Raw genomic sequence first — 22,897 nt, 5'->3', positions numbered from 1 at the left:
GGGCAGGCAGTAGGATGGCAGACATGGAGTTGTCAGGTGTGCAGTGGTCGAAGATTCAAGACATGTGTCAAGTCCTTCAGTGTTTTGAGGAATGCACACGGCTGGTTAGTGCAGACAACGCCATAATAAGCATGAGCATCCCCCTAATGCGTCTGCTGATGCAAAGTTTGACGCACATAAAGGATCAGGCGTCTGCAGCTGAGGAAGAGGAAAGCCTTGATGACAGTCAGCCATTGTCTGGCCAGGGCAGTGTACAGGACGAGGTAGCGGGCGAAGAGGAGGAGGAGGACGAGGAGGATGATGGGGATGATTATATTTTTAATGAGGAAGCTTTTCCGGGGCCAGTGGAAATTGTTGGCGCGGCAAGGCCGGGTTCTGGTTTTTGGAGGGACACAAGTGACGTGGATTTGCCTGAAACTGCCCCTCAACCAAGCACAACCACAGATTTGAGAACTGGAACTTTGGCCCACATGGCGGATTATGCCTTACGTATCCTCAAAAGGGACACACGCATAACAAAAATGATGAACGATGATGATTACTGGTTGGCCTGCCTCCTTGATCCTCGCTATAAAGGCAAATTGCAAAATATAATGCCACATGAGAACTTGGAACTAATATTAGCAACCAAACAATCAACTCTTGTTGACCGTTTGCTTCTGGCATTCCCTGCACACAGCGCCCGTGATCGTTCTAACACGAGCTGCAGGGGCCAGCAGACCAGAGGTGTTAGAGGGGCAGAAATCAGAAGTGTCGTTGGCCAGAGGGGTTTTCTGACCAGGTTGTGGAGTGATTTTGCTATGACCGCAGACAGGACAGGTACTGCAGCATCAATTCAAAGTGACAGGAGACAACATTTGTCCAGTATGGTTACTAACTATTTTTCATCCCTTATCGACGTTCTCCCTCAACCGTCATTCCCATTTGATTACTGGGCATCAAAATTAGACACCTGGCCAGAATTGGCAGAATATGCATTGCAGGAGCTTGCTTGCCCGGCAGCTAGTGTCCTATCAGAAAGAGTATTCAGTGCTGCAGGTTCAATACTAACAGAAAAAAGGACTCGTCTGGCTACCCAAAATGTAGATGATCTAACCTTCATTAAAATGAACCACAACTGGATTTCGAAATCTTTTGCCCCACCTTGCCCGGCTGACACCTAGCTTTCCTATGTAAAGGTCTTGCCTGTGGACTATTCTGAACGACTTTTCCAATCTCGTAATTTGCAGCACCTGATTGTCCAGCATCCGACATGTTAACACCTCCCTAAATGGCCAAAGTCCCCACACGGGGCCGTGGTATCGCCACTTGGTGCCAGCACCGTGAGAGTACTGTTTGTCTGAAGAGGTGGGTGTGCCCGCTTTTGGTCGACGGCACTGCCACTAGGTCCCTCATAGTACAATAAAGTGTCTGGCGGTGGTGGTGCGCACCCAACGTCAGACACACCGTTGTAATATGAGGGGCCCTGGGCCTGTACCGCCGGCCACAAGACAGTCCCCCCCCCCCAGGTCAAACAGTGCTCTACCACTTGCAAAATTTTCTCTCACAGCTCCACCAATGTTTAGTCTATGCGCTGACATCCTTCAATGCCTGGCACTGTCAATACCATTGTATTGACATTTTTCTTATGTTAGGCCTTCGAAGCCTGTCTGCGGTCACTCCTTCCACTAGGCCTCCACTGACCTGTCTACTGCTGCCCGGGTTCCCCTGGAACCAATTTTAAATTGCCTACAGCCAGCCCAATTTATTATGTTAGGGCTTCGAAGCCTGTCTGCGGTCCCTCCTTCCACTAGGCCTCCACTGACCTGTCTACTGCTGCCCGGGTTCCCCTGGAACCAATTTTAAATTGCCTACAGCCAGCCCAATTTATTATGTTAGGGCTTCGAAGCCTGTCTGCGGTCCCTCCTTCCACTAGGCCTCCACTGACCTGTCTACTGCTGCCCGGGTTCCCCTGGAACCAATTTTAAATTGCCTACAGCCAGCCCAATTTATTATGTTAGGGCTTCGAAGCCTGTCTGCGGTCCCCTCTTCCACTAGGCCTCCACTGACCTGTCTACTGCTGCCCGGGCTCCCCTGGAACCAATTTTAAATTGCCTACAGCCCGCCCAATTTATTATGTTAGGGCTTCGAAGCCTGTCTGCGGTCCCTCCTTCCACTAGGCCTCCACTGACCTGTCTACTGCTGCCCGGGTTCCCCTGGAACCAATTTTAAATTGCCTACAGCCAGCCCAATTTATTATGTTAGGGCTTCGAAGCCTGTCTGCGGTCCCTCCTTCCACTAGGCCTCCACTGACCTGTCTACTGCTGCCCGGGTTCCCCTGGAACCAATTTTAAATTGCCTACAGCCAGCCCAATTTATTATGTTAGGGCTTCGAAGCCTGTCTGCGGTCCCTCCTTCCACTAGGCCTCCACTGACCTGTCTACTGCTGCCCGTGTACCCCTTGAACCAACATCAGAAAATATAAAAATAAGTATTTTGCTTATAAAAAAGAAAATACTGGAGAGATATCAAATGCAGACATTTTAACATTAAAAACAAACACATGCAACAATAATCTGATACAGTACTAAAAATGGCCACCAGCTACAATAACTTTCTCCTACAAGTAGTTAACTGAAAGTTGTTTTCAATTTAAAACACAGATATGGCATCCACCGAGTGTTGTCCTGTCGCGTCTTCTTTATATTATTGCCAAGAAGATGCAAAACAATGAAAATAATAAAATCATTATTTACCAAAAAAATAGAGTAAGTCAAAACCACATTGCAAATAAACATTCATTACAAATAAAGAAGCAGGGCGCGTCCGAGGGTGAGTATATACCTAATAAGAATATAATCACCCTCGGACGCGCCCTGCTTCTTTCCGACAGCCTTCCTTCCTAAGAATCAGCCCTTCCGTGGTGTAGAGAGAGGGTGTGCTACACTCCAAGGTGTTCCCCAGGTTGCCTTTCCTGAGCTTCGATCTTCATGCTCTCGTTTAGTAGTTGTCGGAAAGTAGGCTGCATTAGGCCTACAAAATGGGTATGGGGTGGAGAGAGATGGTGTGTTACACTCCAAGGTGTTCTCCAGGTTTCCTCGCCATTGCTTCGATCTTCCGACTCTCGTTTAGTAGTTGTAGAAAACTACACTGCATTAGGCCTACAAAATGGGTATCGGGTGGAGAGAGATGGTGTGTTACAATCAAAGGTGTTCCCCAGGTTGCCTTGCCATTGCTTCGGTCTTCCGACTCTCGTTTAGTAGTTGTAGAAAACTACACAGCATTAGGCCTACAAAATGGGTATGGGGTGGAGAGAGATGGTGTGTTACACTCCAAGGTGTTCTCCAGGTTTCCTCGCCATTGCTTCGATCTTCCGACTCTCGTTTAGTAGTTGTAGAAAACTACACTGCATTAGGCCTACAAAATGGGTATCGGGTGGAGAGAGATGGTGTGTTACACTCCAAGGTGTTCCCCAGGTTGCCTTGCCATTGCTTCGGTCTTCCGACTCTCGTTTAGTAGTTGTAGAAAACTACACAGCATTAGGCCTACAAAATGGGTATGGGGTGGAGAGAGATGGTGTGTTACACTCCAAGGTGTTCTCCAGGTTTCCTCGCCATTGCTTCGATCTTCCGACTCTCGTTTAGTAGTTGTAGAAAACTACACTGCATTAGGCCTACAAAATGGGTATCGGGTGGAGAGAGATGGTGTGTTACACTCCAAGGTGTTCCCCAGGTTGCCTTGCCATTGCTTCGGTCTTCCGACTCTCGTTTAGTAGTTGTAGAAAACTACACTACATTAGGCCTACAAAATGGGTATCGGGTGGAGAGAGATGGTGTGTTACACTCCAAGGTGTTCCCCAGGTTGCCTTGCCATTGCTTCGGTCTTCCGACTCTCGTTTAGTAGTTGTAGAAAACTACACTGCATTAGGCCTACAAAATGGGTATCGGGTGGAGAGAGATGGTGTGTTACACTCCAAGGTGTTCCCCAGGTTGCCTTGCCATTGCTTCGGTCTTCCGACTCTCGTTTAGTAGTTGTAGAAAACTACACTGCATTAGGCCTACAAAATGGGTATCGGGTGGAGAGAGATGGTGTGTTACACTCCAAGGTGTTCCCCAGGTTGCCTTGCCATTGCTTCGGTCTTCCGACTCTCGTTTAGTAGTTGTAGAAAACTACACAGCATTAGGCCTACAAAATGGGTATGGGGTGGAGAGAGATGGTGTGTTACACTCCAAGGTGTTCTCCAGATTTCCTCGCCATTGCTTCGATCTTCCGACTCTCGTTTAGTAGTTGTAGAAAACTACACTGCATTAGGCCTACAAAATTGGGTATCGGGTGGAGAGAGATGGTGTGTTACACTCCAAGGTGTTCTCCAGGTTTCCTCGCCATTGCTTCGATCTTCCGACTCTCGTTTAGTAGTTGTAGAAAACTACACTGCATTAGGCCTACAAAATGGGTATCGGGTGGAGAGAGATGGTGTGTTACACTCCAAGGTGTTCCCCAGGTTGCCTTGCCATTGCTTCGGTCTTCCGACTCTCGTTTAGTAGTTGTAGAAAACTACACAGCATTAGGCCTACAAAATGGGTATGGGGTGGAGAGAGATGGTGTGTTCCACTCCAAGGTGTTCTCCAGGTTGCCTTTCCTGAGCTTCTATCTTCAGGCTCTCGTTAAATTGTGGTTAAATGGAACAACTGCATTTGGCGTACTAGTTGGTTTGGGGCCTACTAACAGTGTCTGCCGCTCCTTGCTGTTCTCCTGGTTTCCTGTCCTGAAATTCCGTTTTCAGGCGCTCGTTAAGTAGTTGTTAATGTTAGACTGCATTTGGCCTACTAGTTGGGTTGGGGCCTACTATCAGTGTCTGCCACTCCTTGCTGTTCTCCTCCACTGAACAAAGCTGTGCCGCCTGTTTACTACGGTTGCCAATTTTGAACTGCATTTCGACTACTTACTGATTTGGGCCTACTCTCTGTGTCAGCCTCTCATTCCAGTTGTCCTCCACTGCAATGCCCCCTGGTTATTCCTGTGTTACCAATTTTGAACTGCATTTAGCCCACTTTATTATTTGGGCCTATATCTGTGTTTCCTCCTCATCCTGCCCATTGCCCAGCCAGTGATAGATGAGTCTGCTGGTACATTGACCCATAACGCAACATTCCCCGTGCACGCTACACAACAACATTGTGACCCTGCTGAAAGTCAGGTTGCTCTTCCCGCATACCATACCACCTTACACGGGGACAAAGAGGAAGGTGCAGATGAAAGTGCAGGTTCCTTCATCAGGTGGGGGGAGGAATACTAGTTGGCGACGTCACTGGCACAGGGCCTCTCATAGTACGCAAAAGTGTTGCTGCCGGTGGGAGGCGCCCCCGCCGTGCAAACACACCGCTGTACTTTGAGGGGCCCTGTGCCAGTGCCAATGCCAACGAGTGGGCCCCCCCTGCTTGCTCAGGTTCACAGCACTTGCAAAGTTGAAATACTTACCTCTCCCTGCTCCACTGCCGTGATGTGGTCCAGATTTCCTGGGCCCACTAATTACTTGAACCAGCCCTACCCACCACAACTTTAGCCAAATGACCCCCAATTTCAAATGCCTTCCAATTATTATAAGGTAAATTACGCTTGACAAGCTTCATTAAGAAGAATGGATGGTTTTGACATTAAAATGGGCACTCTAGGTGTTTTCCTGGCCCCCACTCACTGCCGACTATGCTGCCCCATTGACTTGCATTGGGTTTCGTGTTTCGGTCGATCCCGACTTTACGTCATAATCGGCCGATTTCACTCGACCCGACTTTTGAGATAGTCGGGTTTCGCGAAACCCGGCTCGACTCTAAAAAGGTCAAGGTCGCTCAACTCTAGTTACCAGCATTTTACATGTCTGTAGGAACGATATCATTATCTTTAATCAGAGAATTATACAAAAACACAGTGTCGGGTTGCTAACTGTCTTGGACCATCATGTAGCTGTAGAAGACATGTGCACATTCACTTTCAATTACATTGGACACACAGGGCATATCATGAATAAAAACTAATAGTTTGGGAACATGGTGAATCCAAAATAGTAGATCATATTGGCATTGGCATCGACCCCCGGCCTATGAGAAGTAAAGAGACTCTGCCCCTAAGGAAAATATGACCACAAGGGGCTCTACCCATGAAGAGAAAAGGATAGAAAAGCTGTACCCATGGAAAGAACAGTATATGGAGGTTCCACCCATTAAGAGAACTAGATAGGGAGACTCTACTTGTTGCGCACCTGTCCTGTCCCGAATCTGGGCTTTGATTCCCTCACTCCAGTCTGCAGAACTTCCAGGACATCTGCTGCTTGTTCCCAGTTTTCTAGGACCTCTGCTACCTGTTCCCAGTCTTTCAGGACCTCTGCTACCTGTTCCCAGTCTTTCAGGTTCTCTGCTACCTCTTCCCAGCCTTCTAAGACTTTTGCTACCTGTTCCTGGTCTTCCAAGAGTTCTGCTTCATGTTTTGGGACTGCTGTCTGTCTGCACTCTCCAGTACCTCTGCTACCTGTTTTCCATGTGTCTCAATTGCCTACTGAATCGACGCCAGTGGCCTGTGTGCCCACCTGGATTTTGGACTTTGAGGATCTACCTCACCTAGTGAGCCTAACACTACTATTAAAAAGATCAGATCAGAAAGTCTCCATCTTTAAAGAGAATAAGGCAAAGAGATTCCATCCATGAAGAGCACTGGAAAGGGGTACTTCACCAATAAAGAAAATAAAGAGAACAAAGGAGAGAGTCTCTGCCCATAAATAGGAAAAGGTAGAGAAACTTCACCCATAAAGAGAACTGAACAGGAAGATTCCACCCATAAAGAGAACAAAGGAGAGAGTCTCCTCCCATGAATAGAACAAGGTAGAGACTTCACCCATGAAGAGAACTAAACAGGGAGACTCCACCCATAAAAAGAGCAAAGGTTAGAGTCTCCTCCCATGAATAGAACAAGGTAGAGAGACTTCACCCATGAAGAGAACTGAACAGGGAGACTCCACCCATAAAGAGAGCAAAGGAGAGACTCTCCGCCCATGAATAGAACAAGGTAGAGAGACTCCACCAATGAAGCGAACTGAACAGGGAGACTCCACCCATAAAGAGAGCAAAGGAGAGACTCTCCGCCCATGAATAGAACAAGGTAGAGAGACTCCACCCATGAAGAGAACTGAACAGGGAGACTCCACCCATAAAGAGAGCAAAGGACAGAGTCTCCGCCCATGAATAGAACAAGGTAGAGAGACTCCACCCATGAAGAGAACTGAACAGGGAGACTCCACCCATAAATAGAGCAAAGGACAGAGTCTCCGCCCATGAATAGAACAAGGTAGAGAGACTCCATGCATGAAGAGAACTGAACAGGGAGACTCCACCCATAAAGAGAGCAAAGGAGAGAGTTTCCGCCCATGAATAGAACAAGGTAGAGAGACTCCACCCATGAAGAGAACTGAACAGGGAGACTCCACCCATAAAGAGAGCAAAGAAGAGAGTCTCCGCCCATGAATAGAACAAGGTAGAGAGACTCCACCCATGAAGAGAACTGAACAGGGAGACTCCACCCATAAATAGAGCAAAGGACAGAGTCTCCACCCATGAATAGAACAAGGTAGAGAGACTCCACCCATGAAGAGAACTGAACAGGGAGACTCCACCCATAAAGAGAGCAAAGGAGAGAGTCTCCGCCAATGAATAGAACAAGGTAGAGAGACTCCACCCATGAAGAGAACTGAACAGGGAGACACCACCCATAAATAGAGCAAATGACAGAGTCTCCGCCCATGAATAGAACAAGGTAGAGAGACTCCACCCATGAAGAGAACTGAACAGGGAGACTCCACCCATAAAGAGAGCAAAGGAGAGAGTCTCCGCCAATGAATAGAACAAGGTAGAGAGACTCCACCCATGAAGAGAACTGAACAGGGAGACTACACCCATAAATAGAGCAAAGGAGAGCGTCTCCACCCATGACTAGAACAAAATAGAAAGACTCCACCCATGAAGAGAACTGGACAGGGAGACTCCACCTATAAAAAGAACAGAGAGTCTCTATTAGTGATAAAAACATAGCAAGTGCATAGACTAAGGGGGGAATATGGGGGAATTAGGCTTTTCACAGCAACTACAGATCTGCTACATTTGTGCATGGATCTATAACAATACCAGTATGCAACACAAATATTAAATATTAATCCCTACTGCTGAGCGTGATAGTTCCCTCCTTCGGTGATTTAAATGATTATGCATGATCATGAGCTCAGCCGTTACACCGGAAAAATAGAAAAGAAAAAAAAGAAAAGAAAATGAGATTTGTTTCATTAATCCATAGCACAGACACTCCCAACAGATTTGTGCTATTTTCTAACACTGTGTCAGAAACAGAATGAAGCTTTTCTCATTTTATTTTTGATTAACAGGAAATTGCTTCTCGGAAAAACAGAGATTGATAATATATCCCGTCAAATTCATGTTGGGAAACTAATGATGCATTGTTGATTTTTCTCTATGAGTGGGTGATGTAATGCTTGGTAATGCAGTACACAGCTGAAATAGGAATGCACATTATATAGTACACGTGTCCCATAAACGCTGATGTGCAGAATACCAATATGAAGGGATTGAGAGAGAAATGTGCTAGACTGCAGTTTCAGGGTGAGACAAGCAAAGCAGTGACTTGGGGTGGGGTGGGATATCGGCAAATTCTCAGACTTAATATCTCTAGGCTACATGTTAGCCTGCAGCTCATGTCTACATTGTGCTTAGCACTGTAGTGTTAACATTTTGAGGTCTGGTCTTGTCCTGCATGAGGCAAAATTACTCCATAACTTAATTCAAACACCATATCGGACCAGATAAAGAACTTACCCTTCATGCTCCAAGCTCACACTTCATACATTTCACTCTAAGCCATCCTTCACTTCGAGGCCAAAATAGTAATTGTACTGTGATAGACGTCCTGTGACTCTACCACGCTCGTCTATAAAAGTTTAACACAAGATGAGTGGCGTTAGATCCATTAATTTGGGGTGATTCTGTAGAACTACAAGTCTCAGCACATTCTCTACCTACTCTCCATGTGTAGTGCGAGGTCTGTCACTCTCTACCTGTTCTCCATGTGTATTGTGGGGTCTGTCATTCTCTTATTGCCGGGTTTGTCACTCTCTACCTGTTCTAGATTGTGTACTGCGTAGTCTGTCACTCTCTACCTGTTTTTCATGTGTACTGCGGTGTCTGTCATTCTCTTCCAGTCCTCCATGTACAGTGTGGGGTCTGTCATTCTCTTCCTGTTCTCCATGTGTATTGCAGGGTCTGTCACTCTGTTCCTGTCCTCCATGTGTAGTGCGGTGTCTGTCATGCTCTCCCTGTTTTCCATATGTATTGCGGGGTCTATCACTCTCTTCCTGCCCACCATGTGTATGGCGGGGTCTATCACTCTCTTCCTGTACTCCATGTGTATTGCGGGGTCTATCACTTTCTACCTGTCCTCCATGTGTATTGCAGGGTCTGTCACTCTCCTCCTGTTCTCCATGTGTAGTGTATGATTCTGGCCCAGGGCTGTAGTTGTGGCCAAACACTCTGGTACCTCAGTGCCCTGGCCTCCCCTCACAGAAATATATCCTCCATTTGTTAGCATACCCGTACCTTCAGGTCCAACTCCTTTGGACTCCCTTTTCTGCTGTGGAAGATCCTTTCAAGAGGAGTTAGGAGAAACTGAGACACAATCCAAATATACTTCAACAATAACATCTTTACTGGTTCCGTTACACAGCACATCCAAAGACTTCACATTCTTGATAACGTGTTACACAAAACAATGTTCCTTCTCTTTCCCTACACTTCTCTCGTGATCACAAAGCGCGGTTCTGTGTCGGACCATCCCTGATGGCTTCTCAGCATTTTCTCTATGCAGCTCTCCTACGGGAATGCTTCCCTCGGTCTGTTTCACCCCAGACACAAGATCATTAATCTCTGGAGTATAAAGCCACTGAAAGAGAGTACTGCCCTTCTGTTCTGCCTTTTGCCTTTGCACCACATCTTTACTGTACGTACTCACTGCTTCCATAGGGACCCTTAACTGATTCGCCCCGGTTCTAAGGGTTTCTGCCAGACCATGAGTTGCCACATTTTGAGTCTTCACACTGTTCTAACCCGCTGAATATCAGTACTGTAGCTCTGAATGACTGAGGTACAATTCTCTTCACGTTGCGTGGCTGCTGTCTCGTCCTTCTCCCACTCTTAATACACTGATAGCAACACCGCAGAAGAAATGCTAACACAGGCTTCCAGTATCTGTTGTTTCAGATGCTGCACATCTCGTATCTTCACAGCATAGACAATTGCCTTCAGATGACCCCCAGCATCTGAAACAGCGGATACTGGAAGCCTGTATTAGGATTTCTTCTGCAGTGTTGCTATCAGTGTGTCAAGAGTGGGAGAAGAGGGTTGCATTGACAATCCAACACAATGGGCAGCACTTTGAACACATTTTATAAGTGGTCATAAACTTGTAAATAACTCATGAAAGAATAAAGTTACTTTAAAACCAAGCACATCATTGTTTTTCTTGTGAAATTCTCTATAAGTTTGATATGTCACATGACCCTCTTCCCATTAGAAAAAATAAAGTTGGATACAAAATGGTCGGCTTCAAAATGGCCGCCATGGTCACCACCCATCTTGAAAAGTTTTCCCCCTCCCATATACTAATGTGACACAAACAGGAAGTTGATATCACCAACCATTCCCATTTTATTTAGGTGTATCCATGTAAATGGCCCACCCTCTTGTGTGAGGTCTGTCATTCTCTACCTGCCCTCCATGTATAGTGCGAGGTCTGTCACTTTCAATCTCCCCTCCATGTGTAGTGTGGGAGCTGTCACTCTCTACTGGTCCTCCAGGTGTAGGGTAGGGTCTGTTATTCTCTATGTCCTCCCCATGTGTAATCTGTCAGTCACTATCTCCCCTCCATGTGTAATACCGTGGGTGCCTTCCTTCCATGTGTGGTGCACGGACAATCTCAGCCTATCTGGAAACTGTAGATATGTTGTGATTAGTTACTAAAGGAAATTAAAAAAATGTTTTTTGGACAGTTTTTATGGATCTGCCCTATAGATTTTGTGTAATGTGTAAAAAAAAATATATATATATCCATATATTACATGCATTAATATTTTTTGATAAAGTTAAAACATAACAAGTCATGCCTGTGTCCAACTTTGGAGATTTTTAGAGTGGGAATAGTGCAGGTCCAAATTTCACCACATGCACCCAGATGGCTCATCATCACTCATTTACCAATGGGTTAACAGTTAACACCAATTTTTGGAGTTAAATTAATTTGACTTGCATTGAATTTATTTGAAAGAATCCATGATGCCTATTCTGCTTCTAAGTCTTTTCAGCCCATAATAGATAAATAAATAATAAACATAGGGGTTAAAAAAGCAAAATAAAAAATTAGTATACTCATCTCACTGCTCACCTGTCTCACTGTCGCCGCTTCTTCCTTTCTTTGGATGTTCCTTCACTTGTTATCAAAGTTAGAAACGACACAGAGTGGAAGAGGATCAGATGCGACCGTAGCTAGCAAAGGAAGCAGAGGACCAGGTTGATACTACTTGATAATACTTTTTATCTTTAAAATTTTCCAACCTCCATTGTGTTCAATTCACTAAAACAAATCACAAAACACTTACCGTAGATTTTGCAAATGCACAATTTTGTAAAATTCAAATAAAAATGTGATTTACCTTTAACGGATGTACTCATCTCCAGTGACCTGAAGTCATTATGATTCTAGAGCGGCAGTAAGTGGAAGTGTTGTTTGAATGTCGGATTGGTTCTGGTCCACTTGTGGTGCCTTACGCTGGTAGGAGAATGAGTCCAAAATTGCCGGCGTCCTCTTCTGCATAAACAGCTTAGCTCCACAAGCTGGTGAGAAGCATGGATTAAGTGGGAGAAGGTACCTGCAGAATTCCAGATATTTCTATTTCTGTTGGAATTCACTAACTACTTTCCGTAGCTATCTAACTATCTATCTATCTATCTATCTATCTATCTATCTATCTATCTATCTATCTATCTATCTATCTATCTATCTATCTTCTATCTATCTATCTATCTATCTATCTATCTATCTTCTATCTATCTATCATCACAGATCTATCTACAGTATATATTATCTATCGATCAATCATCTATTATCTATTTATCTATCTCTAAAAAAATGGAACACACACTAGTAGCATGAAAAGGTGGGTGCAAGGTCTCCAGTTGTAGCAAAATTAGTGTGGATTTTAATTAGCCCATATGACCTGGTGAAGTTTTGGTTACAAAGAACCTTTCTCAAGCAGTGAATACATGCACTATATATAGCTGTGTTACATCATAATTAGTGATGAGCGAACATGCTTGGATAACGTATTATCAGAGTATGCTCAGATGTTATCCAAATGTCTTGGGCGTGCTTGAATAATATGTTCGAGTCCCCATGGGAGCCATCTTGCTGGAGAAGAAAAAAAAAAGACTCCAACAAGATGGCACCGCCCGCACATGTGGCAGCTGTTGGCGATCTATTGCGCAGGCACGAGCAAAGCCATTTTGGAGGAGGACCTTGTATTTCCTTCTCCAGCAAGATGGCGCCGCCGGTGCCTGTGCAACAGCAGCTATCGAATTTCTATACTAACCGATGGCTGCAACTGCGCAGGCGCCCCGGGCTCCATTTTCTAAATGACTTTTTTTTTCTACATGCTCAAATAAATCTGCAAAAGGGATTTTTAAGTGCACAGTAACCATGCCTTCATTGACCAATTCCCCACCTGGCTTCTTCACTTTCTCTCTGCTGATATCCCCACCATCATAATGGTGACTTTAATATCCCTACTGGTTTAAAAGAACACGGCACTCTTAGTCTGTGGTGCTGTTGGTGCCTACGTCAGGTGTCCAACCCGTCAATATATAGTATAACAAACTTGGCACTCGGTATGTGAACAATAGAAGTTCCTTTTATTATGCATCCAGACAAAAAATTGTTATGAACGTTTTCGGTCTGTCATAGGACCTTCATCAGAACATTCTTTAACATGAACTGGATGTGAAGGAACACTCATATGCGCAAAAGTGTGTCCGAATAGTGAGCCTGCTATAACGGGTGTAAGCTGAATAGCTGCTGGGTACCGTAAGGCGGAAGGAAGCGCATGGGATTGGGGAAACTAGGTTGCAAATGGAAAGCGCTGAGTGCCACGGTCCGTGGTGCAGGGATGAAGAAGAGCTGTGGGAACTGTATGTCTATGCATCTATTCTATCCATCTATCATAGAATCTATCTATTATCTCTCTATTATCTATCTATCTATCTATCTATCTATCTATCTATCTATTTATCTATCTATCTATCTATCTATTTATCTATCTATCTATCTATCTATCTATCTATCTATCTATCTATCTATCTATCTATCTATCTATCTATCTATCTATCTATCCATCTTCCTTATATGCCCAGTCATTATGATCTTTCATTCTCGGACAAAGTCAATGAATGTTGTTACAGTTAACATTACATAATAATTTTGTACTCCCGACTTAAAATTAAATATTAAGTTTTGTGTAATTGAGCAAATATTGTTTTTTAACAGCTCATAGTAATTCATCCTCTAGGGGGAGCTGTTAATGAAGACCAGAACATGCAAATTATTCATACAAAGTTCTCATCCTTAATGCATTGACTTCTGCTAGAGAGAAATCCATTGACATATTAACATTGCGGAGCGGAGCCGGCCATGGTTGACTGAACAGAGGCTGAACAGAACGGAATTAAAAAGCAGAAAACTCTTTCAGCTGGTGCATTGACACAATTATTTCTCCTTATATCTGACATCTTACAATTGTTTTCCTGATGTTCATCTATTTTCTGCCTGACAGGATTACACAATGGGCCCCTATATTTAAGGTTTGTCCGCCTTCTCTTTTTATAAAAAAAAAAACAACAACAAAAAAACAAATTGTAGATGGAATTATCTGGAAGTTCTTCCCGTTGTTAGCACAATCTGTATTTGTAGCTCTCTTTGATATGTAACATGCTTAAGAGCTACTATTCTAAACTTGTATGTTTTGGAATTTTCATTTCTAATCTATGGAATGACCGATATTCAATAAAAAGAATCGTTGGCTCTTAAAGGTGAACAGATTAAAATAAAGGCAGCCATTCTAATGAAAGCTTTCAAACTTATGGCAACTGCATAGGATAGTGTGTTAGGTGGTTAGGGTGGTTTCACAGTTGCGTTTTTGTCTGCAGCGTTTTTTGCACAAAAAACGCATGTGTTTTTTTTTCCCTATGTTTAACATTGAAAACGCATGCGTTTTTTGTTGTACGCGTTTGGTCGCGTTTTAAAACGCATGCTTTTTTTGCTGCATGCGTTCTTTTTCAGAAATGCAACTTGTAGTATTTTTGAGAGCGTTTTTTGGACAAAAAAAAACGCATGCGTTTTCATGCGGTTTTTTTTGGGTCAAAAAATACATTGGAGTCAATGGGGACGCATGCGTTTTTTTGTGCATGAGTTTTTTTGCATTAAAAAACGCATGCGTTTTTATATTAAAAAACCAGAAAACACATTGATATGCCACCCCCCAACATAAAGGTGATAAAGGGATCCTAACCCTAACCCTACCCCTAACCCTAACCCTACCCCTAACCCTAAGGGATCCTAACCATAACCCTAAACCCAAACCCTACCCCTAACCCTACCCCTAACCCTACCACTAACCCTAACCCTAACCCTAAGGGATCCTAACCCTACCCCTAACCCTAACCCTACCCCTAACCCTACCCCTAACCCTAACCCCTTTAGGGTTAGGGGTGGGGTTAGGGGTAAGGTTAGGGTTAGGATCCCTTAGGGTTAGAGATAGGGTTAGGGTTAGGGGTAGGGGTAGGATCCCTTTAGGGTTTAGGGTTAGCAGTAGGGTTAGGGTTAGGATCCCTTTAGGGTTAGGGTTATGATCACTACCCCTAACCCTAACTATTTCTGTTTAGAGTGGGTTTTTTACTTTATTTTAATGATTGGCAGCTGTCACACATTTCTCAGCATGCGTTTAAAAAACGCAAACGCATGAAAAAACGCATGTAAACGCGTCAAAACGCCGCGTTTTTTTCACCACATGCAAAAACGCATGCGTCAAAAAAACGCAGCGTTTGCACGCGTTTACATGCGATTTTTTGCGTTTTTTACCGTAAAAACGCACCCAAAAAAACGCAAATGTGAAACCAGCCTTAGTTCTCCAGTCTTGAGGGTTAGAGGTGAAGTTCCACTGTTGAGATCTTGTAGATATTCCACAAATGCCTGAGATGCGAATACCTATTTAAATGGTCGCTGTCATTTCAAGAAACTTTACATAAATAGTACAAGCGTAGATAAAAAAAACTTTGCATCATATCTTATCAGATAAATCTGCTTCTTTCTCCACTGATGAGTCACTTCTTTGCCCAACTTTATGAACTCATTACCCACTCTTAAAAATACAGCTCAAACCCATTTTGATCAAGGAAGACATTGAGAAACTGGAGTAAGTTCAGAGAAGAACTACTAGGATGGTGAGCGGACTGCAAAGTATGTCTTATGAGGAACAGTTAAAGGATCTGGGAATGTTTAGCCTGCAATAAAGAAGAAAGAGGAGACTTAAGGCTATGTGCACATATTGCGGATTTAGATGCGGAACCGCAGCGTTTTTGGACGTGCGGAATTGCATCAAACTGCAGTGTAGTGCACAAGCAATGTTAGTCTATGTGAAACTGACATTTGGTGTGCACATGCTGTGGAAAAAAATGCACCCTTCCCAGGCTGTAAACATCAGCCCCCTAGTCGCTTGCTTTCCCTCTCTGGTGCAGAAAATTGCGCCATTTTTTTCCATTTTTTTTTAATTAAGCAGATATTGCGTTAAAAGGTCGGGGTCACACTTGTGAGAAATAGTTATGAGCGAGTGTACTCGTTGCTCGGGTTTTCCCAACCACGCTCAGATGGTCTCCGAGTATTTGTTAGTTCTCGGAGATTTAGAAAAGCAACGAGTATAATCGCTCGTCACTAGTGAGAAACTCACACGAGTCTCTCGCATCATCACCCAGCACTGATGCCGGCACTCGGTACCGGAGCATTCGGCTGCATGTATTTCTATGCAGTTGAACACTCCGGTCCCGAGTGCCGGTGGCAGTGCCGGGTACTGAGGTGCGAGACTCGGGCGAGTTTCTCGCAAGTGTGACCCCGGCCTAACACAGATTTTGTGTGTGTGTCTTTATTTAACTCTTTATGTGCCATTTTATTATGTTTATTACTAAACATCGGGCTTTGTATTATCTATCTATCTATCTATAGATACATCTATCTATAGATCTATCTATTTATAGATCTATCTATCTCTCATATCTATCTATCTAGCCTACCGTAAAAACGATAGTGGTGCCGTTACGAATTGCTACTATGTGTAACTTTATTGCAGATTATGAGCTGGTTAGGGCGCTATTACCGAAAAATATTTTAACTAAGACGGCGCTGCTTGGCGCTTATGCGCATGTGCCAGTCCGAGTGGGGACACTGGATCTATATACGAGTGAAGAAAAAGATATGCCACTACAAAGATGGCAAAATTTAGCGCTTATGCGCACGCGCCAGCCCATGGACGCTTGAGATTGGTCTACAGTCCGGCATAGGGGTATGACGCGCCAGACATGCGCACTTGATACATAGGGACGCCGAAGAATATGATGTTGTCCTCCATTAGTAGCAGGTTGCTTCACCGGTAAGAATAAGTGAAATATGAAAATAAGATGGATAATAAGGTATACAGTGTAAGGTTTGGATGTATAAACATAAGAGGACACTATTTTGCACATATGCACTTTATGAAACTTATTGCCAGATAAAGTATGGAGCACATGAAATATACTGCAATGCATTGCACTTTATTGATCACAAATGGCTGTAATTAAGGATTGTTTTAAAACCTATATACCGTATATGCTAAGGTGATGTATCCACTGCCTGAGAAAGGCTCATTTGGTGCCGAAATGTTGCCCAGACATGTGGGTCTGATGAAATCCTACACATTTATTACGAAAATGGAGTGCTGCCTTCTCTTTTGAATTTTATTTGTAGATCTATCTATCTCTCATAGCTATCTATCTATCTATCTATCTATCTCATATCTATCTATCTATCTATCTATCTATCTATCTATCTATCTATCTATATATCTATCTATCTATCTCTCCTATCTATCTATCTATCTATCTATCTATCTATCTATCTATCTTTCTGTGCGTGTGAACATTATTCTTCAATGGAGTATGTAAATGAAGAGGTTTGACAAGAAATGACACAATTTTTTTTTGTTTGTTTAGTAATAGATCTTTATTTAGCTTACAAAAACGCATGAAAATCTGCATGAAAAAAACGCATGAAAATCCACATCAAATCCGCATCAAAAACACATCAAATCCACGTGGATTTTTACGCGAATTTTCTGGCAAGAGATGCAGATTCTGTGCAGAAAATTCTGCAGGCAAATCTGCAACGTTTGCACATACCCTAATGGAAAAAACTTTTTGACAGTGAGGGTGATCAATGAGTGGAACAGTTGAACAGGCGGCCGCAAGAGCTGGCAAGTTCTCCTTTGGAAGTCTTCAAACAGAGGCTGGACAGACATCTGTCTGAGAAGGTTTAGTGAATCCTGCATATAGCAGGGCGTTGGACACAATGACCTTGGAGGTCCTTTCCAACTCTAGCATTCTATGATTCCTATCATACTCTATGAAGAGGAAAAGGAGAGGAGAATGGAGGAGCAATCAGCAAAGTGAGCCATCATGCAGACACAGGTAGTTAGGGTTGCAGCTTTCAGCAGTTGTGTTACGTTTTAATGCTGGATTTACAGCCACACAGCTCAGTACAGCTGTATAACATTCTCCATGCTGCTACTGCTTTTTTTCTGTATGCTATAAAGAATAAACAGTGTGAGTGTGTAAGAGCTCCAAGCAAAATATGTAGCCATACAGTGTTCAAATAAAAGCTATGTCACTGGTAGTGGGTGGGAAGAAACCAGTGGCGACCCTCCTGTCATATTTGTCTCCAGTGAGTCTCGGTCCTGGGTGGCTTTTTTGAAATATTTTTTCCCTTAAATGCCGCAGCTTTTCAGAGTCAAACGTACCCGGCTGAGATTATACAAGCAATGACAGATACACGGTGCTTGTGGCAGCATGTATCAGGTGTCAAGTTATAGTTAAGAGTCTTAAGACATTTAGAATTGAAAGAATATATTTAGGTTACTGAATATTTGTACATGTATTGGATGTTGGAAGGATTGGGCAACTATAAAAAAACCTTACATCTATGTCCCAAACTAGTTTTGATAAAAGTCTGATAGGTATCTGTGGTGTTCCGCAGTGACCTCATCCTGTCTAATGTTGACGTGGAGTCTTCAGGCATTTGGGAATGTCAAGTAAACTCGTCTTATGGAATCACATCTAAACAAATTGAGATTATTATCCTGGAAACTGGAGCCCCTTATTGTCCAATGGAACGGATTATTAACAACAGAGGAGAATACAGGTGACTATTGACTTTACTACATATTTTACAAACCTGCGAATAGGTGAAGGAGTTAGTGAGTATGATATTTATATGTTTGTATGTATTTCAGCCCATTTACGGGCCATAGAAATTCAGCAGCAGCCGGCTTGAAACCCTTAAAAATTGGATTTGCTAGATTGTGCAAATTTTGTAAAATTCTAAATAAAATTGATTCCCTCATCCCTAGCATGTGATTAATTTCAAGGGAAATAACTGTGTGCTCAGATTTGTGAGTTTACGGTGAAAAAAATCAATCCACCTAGTCTGCTGTTTTGTCAAGTCTCTGTTCCATGAATTATAATGATAGAATCTCTTTACTTTTATATTTTTCAAAAATTTGTCTAAAGTAAAGTAGAGACATGGCACAGTGGTCCTTGAAAGTTTGTGAAGCTTCAGAATTTTCTATATTTTTGCACACATTTGACATAAAACTACATCAGATTTTCCAACCAGTCCTAAAAGTGGATAATGACAACCAAACAAATCAGTCAAAGATATTAGACTCTCTCACTTTCTAATTAGGAAAATGATACAATTTTCACGTCTGTTAGTGGAAAAAAAAGTATTTGAACCTTAAACATTAGCAAATAATTTGAAGGTGAAAGTAGAGTCCTGCTTTTTCAATCAGTAGGATGACAATTAATTGTGAGTGGGCGACCTGTTTGATTTAACCCCTTAGCGACCGCCGATACGCCTTTTAACGGCGGCCGCTAAGGGTACTTAAACCACAGCGGCGTTAATTAACGGCGCTGTGGAAAAAGTCCATAGCGCCCCCCAGAGGCCGATTTTCTCCGGGGTCTCGGCTGCCGAGGGTAGCCGAGACCCCAGAGAACATGATTCGGGGGGTTTTTAACCCACCCCGCATTTGCGATCGCCGGTAATTAACCGTTTACCGGCAATCGCAAAAAAAATAAAAAAAATAAAAAAAAGCGATCTCTTTTTAATTTCTCTGTCCTCCGATGTGATCGCACATCAGAGGACAGAGAAAAGGGGTCCCAGGTGGCCCCCCAATACTCACCTAGCTCCCCCGATGCTCCTCGTGTCTCCCGGTGGGCGCCGCCATCTTCAAAATGGCGGGCGCATGCGCAGTACGCCCGCCGGCCGGCACCGGGAGAATCTTTGGGGTCTCGGCTGCCGGGGGTAGCCGAGACCCCAAAGAGCACGATCGGGGTCGGTATTACCGACCCCTGTTTTGCGATCGCCGGTAATTAACTGTTTACCGGCGACCGCAAAAAAAAAAAAAAAAAAAAAGTAAAGTGTAATTCTCTGTCCTCTGATGTGATCGCACATCAGAGGACAGAGAAATAGGGGGATTCGGGGACCCAAGCATACTCACCTAGGTCCCTGGATCCTCTTGCTGCTCCTCCTGGCCGCCGGCAGCAGAACATGGCGGACGCATGCCCAGTGCGCCCGCCATCTGTCTCCATCTGCCGGCCGGCAGGAGAACAGCAGTTGGGGCTAAAATTAGGGGTAGGGTTAGGGTTAGGGTTAGGGGTAGGGTTAGGGTTAGGGGTAGGGTTAGGGTTAGGGGTAGGGTTAGGTTAGGGTTAGGTTAGGGGTAGGGTTAGGGGTAGGGTTAGGGGTAGGGTTAGGTTAGGGTTAGGGGTAGGGTTAGGTTAGGGTTAGGGGTAGGGTTAGGGGTAGGGTTAGGGTCAGGGTTAGGGTTAGGTTAGGGTTAGGTTAGGGGTAGGGTTAGGGGTAGGGTTAGGTTAGGGTTAGGGGTAGGGTTAGGGTTAGGGGTAGGGTTAGGGGTAGGGGTAGGGTTAGGGTTAGGGTTAGGGTTAGGTTAGGGGTAGGGTTAGGGGTAGGGTTAGGGGTAGGGTTAGGTTAGGGGTAGGGGTAGGGTTAGGTTAGGGGTAGGGCTAGGGCTGGGGCTAAATTTAGGGTTAGGGTTGGGGCTAAATTTAGGGTTAGGGTTGGGGCTAAACTTAGGGTTAGGCTTCTTTCACACTTACGTCGGTACGGGGCCGTCGCAATGCGTCGGCCCGACATACCGACGCACGTTGTGAAAATTGTGCACAACGTGGGCAGCAGCTGTAGTTTTTCAACACATCCGCTACCCAATCTATGTCCTGGGGAGGAGGGGGCGGAGTTACGGCCACGCATGTGCGGTCAGAAATGGCGGATGCGACGTACAAAAAAACGTTTCATTGAACTTTTTTTGTGCCGACGCTCCGCCAAAACACAACTGATCCAGTGCACGACGGACGCGACGTGTGGCCATCCGTCACGATCCGTCGGCAATACAAGTCTATGGGCAAAAAACGCATCCTGCGGGCACATTTGCAGGATCCGTTTCTTGTCCAAAACGACGGATTGCGACGGATGCCAAACGACGCAAGTGTGAAAGTAGCCCTAGGGCTAGGGTTAGGGTTGGGGCTAAAGTTAGGGCTAGGGTTGGGGCTAAAGTTAGGGTTAGAGCTGGGATTAGGGTTAGGGTTTGGATTAGGGTTCGTATTAGGGTTAGGGTTGGCATTAGGGTTACGCTTGGGATTAGGGTTAGGTTTGGGATTAGGGTTATGGTTAGGGTTGTGATTAGGGGTGTATTGGGATTAGGGTTAGGTTTGAGGTTAGGGTTGAGATTAGGATTAGGGGTGTGTTGGATTTAGGGTTTTGATTAGGGTTATGGTTAGGGTTGACATTAGGGTTGTTTTGGGGTAAGGGTTGTGATTATGGTTAGGGTTAGTGATTAGGATTATGGATGAGGTTGGGATTAGGGTTAGGGGTGTGTTGGGGTTAGGGTTGGAGCTAGAATTGGGGGTTTCCACTGTTTAGGTACATCAGGGGGTCTCCAAACACGACAGCCAATTTTGCGCTCAAAAAGTCAAATGGTGCTCCCTCCCTTCTGAGCTCTGCCGTGCGCCCAAACAGTGGGTTACCCCCACATATGGGGCATCAGCGTACTCGGGATAAATTGGACAACAACTTCTGGGGTCCAATTTCTCTTGTTACCCTTGTGAAAATAAAAACTTGGGGGCTACAAAATCTTTTTTGTGAAAAAAAAAATATTTTTTATTTTCACGACTCTGCATTCTAAACTTCTGTGAAGCACTTGAGCATTCAAAGTTCTCACCACACATCTAGATAAGTTCCTTGGGGGGTCTAGTTTCCAAAATGGGGTCACTTGTGGGGGGTTACTACAGTTTAGGTTCATCAGGGGCTCTGCAATCGCAACATAATGCCCACAGACCATTCTATCAAAGTCTGCATTCCAAAAAGGCGCTCCTTCCCTTCCGAGCTCTGCCGTGCGCCCAAACAGTGGTTTACCGCCACATATGGCGCATCAGCGTACTCGGGATAAATTGGACAACAACTATTGCAGTCCAATTTCTCCTGTTACCCTTGTGAAAATAAAAACTTGGGGGCTACAATATCTTTTTTGTGGAAAAAAAAATATTTTTTATTTTCACGACTCTGCATTCTAAACTTCTGTGAAGCACTTGGGCATTCAAAGTTCTCACCACACATCTAGATAAGTTCCTTGCGGGGTCTAGTTTCCAAAATGGGGTCACTTGTGGAGGGTTTCTACTGGTTAGGTACATCAGGGGCTCTGCAAACGCAACATAATACCCGCAGACCATTCTATCAAAGTCTGCATTCCAAAACGGCGCTCCTTCCTTCCGAGCTCTGCCGTGCGCCCAAACAGTGGTTTACCCCCACATATGGGGTACCTGCATACTCAGGACAAATTGGACAACAACTTTTGGGGTCCAGTTTCTCTTGTTACCCTTGTGAAAATAAAAATTTGGTGGCTAAAAAATCTTTTTTGTGGAAAAAAAAAATATTTTTTATTTTCACGGCTCTGCATTATAAACTTCTGTGAAGCACTTGGGCATTCAAGGTTCTCACCACACATCTAGATAAGTTCCATGGGGGGTCTAGTTTCCAAAATGGGGTCACTTGTGGGGGATTTCTACTGTTTAGGCACATCAGGGGCTCTCCAAACGCGACATGGCGTCCGATCTCAATTCCAGCCAATTCTACATTGAAAAAGTAAAACGGCACTCTTTCTCTTCCAAGCTCTGCGGTGCGCCCAAACAGTGGTTTACCCCCACATATTGGGTATCGACGTACTCAGGAGAAATTGCACAACAACTTTTGTGGTCTAATTTCTCCTGTTACCCTTGTGAAAATAAAAATTTGTGGGCAAAAACATCATTTTTGTAGAAAAAATGCAATTTTTTTTTTCACGGCTCTACGTTATAAACTTCTGTGAAGCACATGGGGTTTCAAAGTGCTCGCCACACATCTAGATAAGTTCCTTAAGGGGTCTAGTTTCCAAAATGGTGTCACTTGTGGG

General features: G+C 44.2%; 1 protein-coding gene across 2 annotated transcripts in view; it reads left to right on the top strand.

Moving 5' to 3' along the window:
• The window catches only part of ADGRA1 (adhesion G protein-coupled receptor A1), an 873,399-nt gene that overhangs the window by 210,550 nt on the left and 639,952 nt on the right, over positions 1–22,897 (top strand). For both annotated transcript variants that reach the window (XM_069753826.1, XM_069753828.1), the window contains exon 8: positions 18,412–18,576. In XM_069753826.1, coding sequence (XP_069609927.1) covers positions 18,412–18,576 — 165 coding nt within the window. The remainder of the gene's footprint in view (positions 1–18,411; positions 18,577–22,897) is intronic.

This window comes from Ranitomeya imitator, chromosome 2, assembly GCF_032444005.1.
Source record: "Ranitomeya imitator isolate aRanImi1 chromosome 2, aRanImi1.pri, whole genome shotgun sequence".
Lineage (NCBI taxonomy): Eukaryota > Metazoa > Chordata > Amphibia > Anura > Dendrobatidae > Ranitomeya > Ranitomeya imitator.
This window is presented reverse-complemented; position numbering and strand designations above follow the sequence as displayed.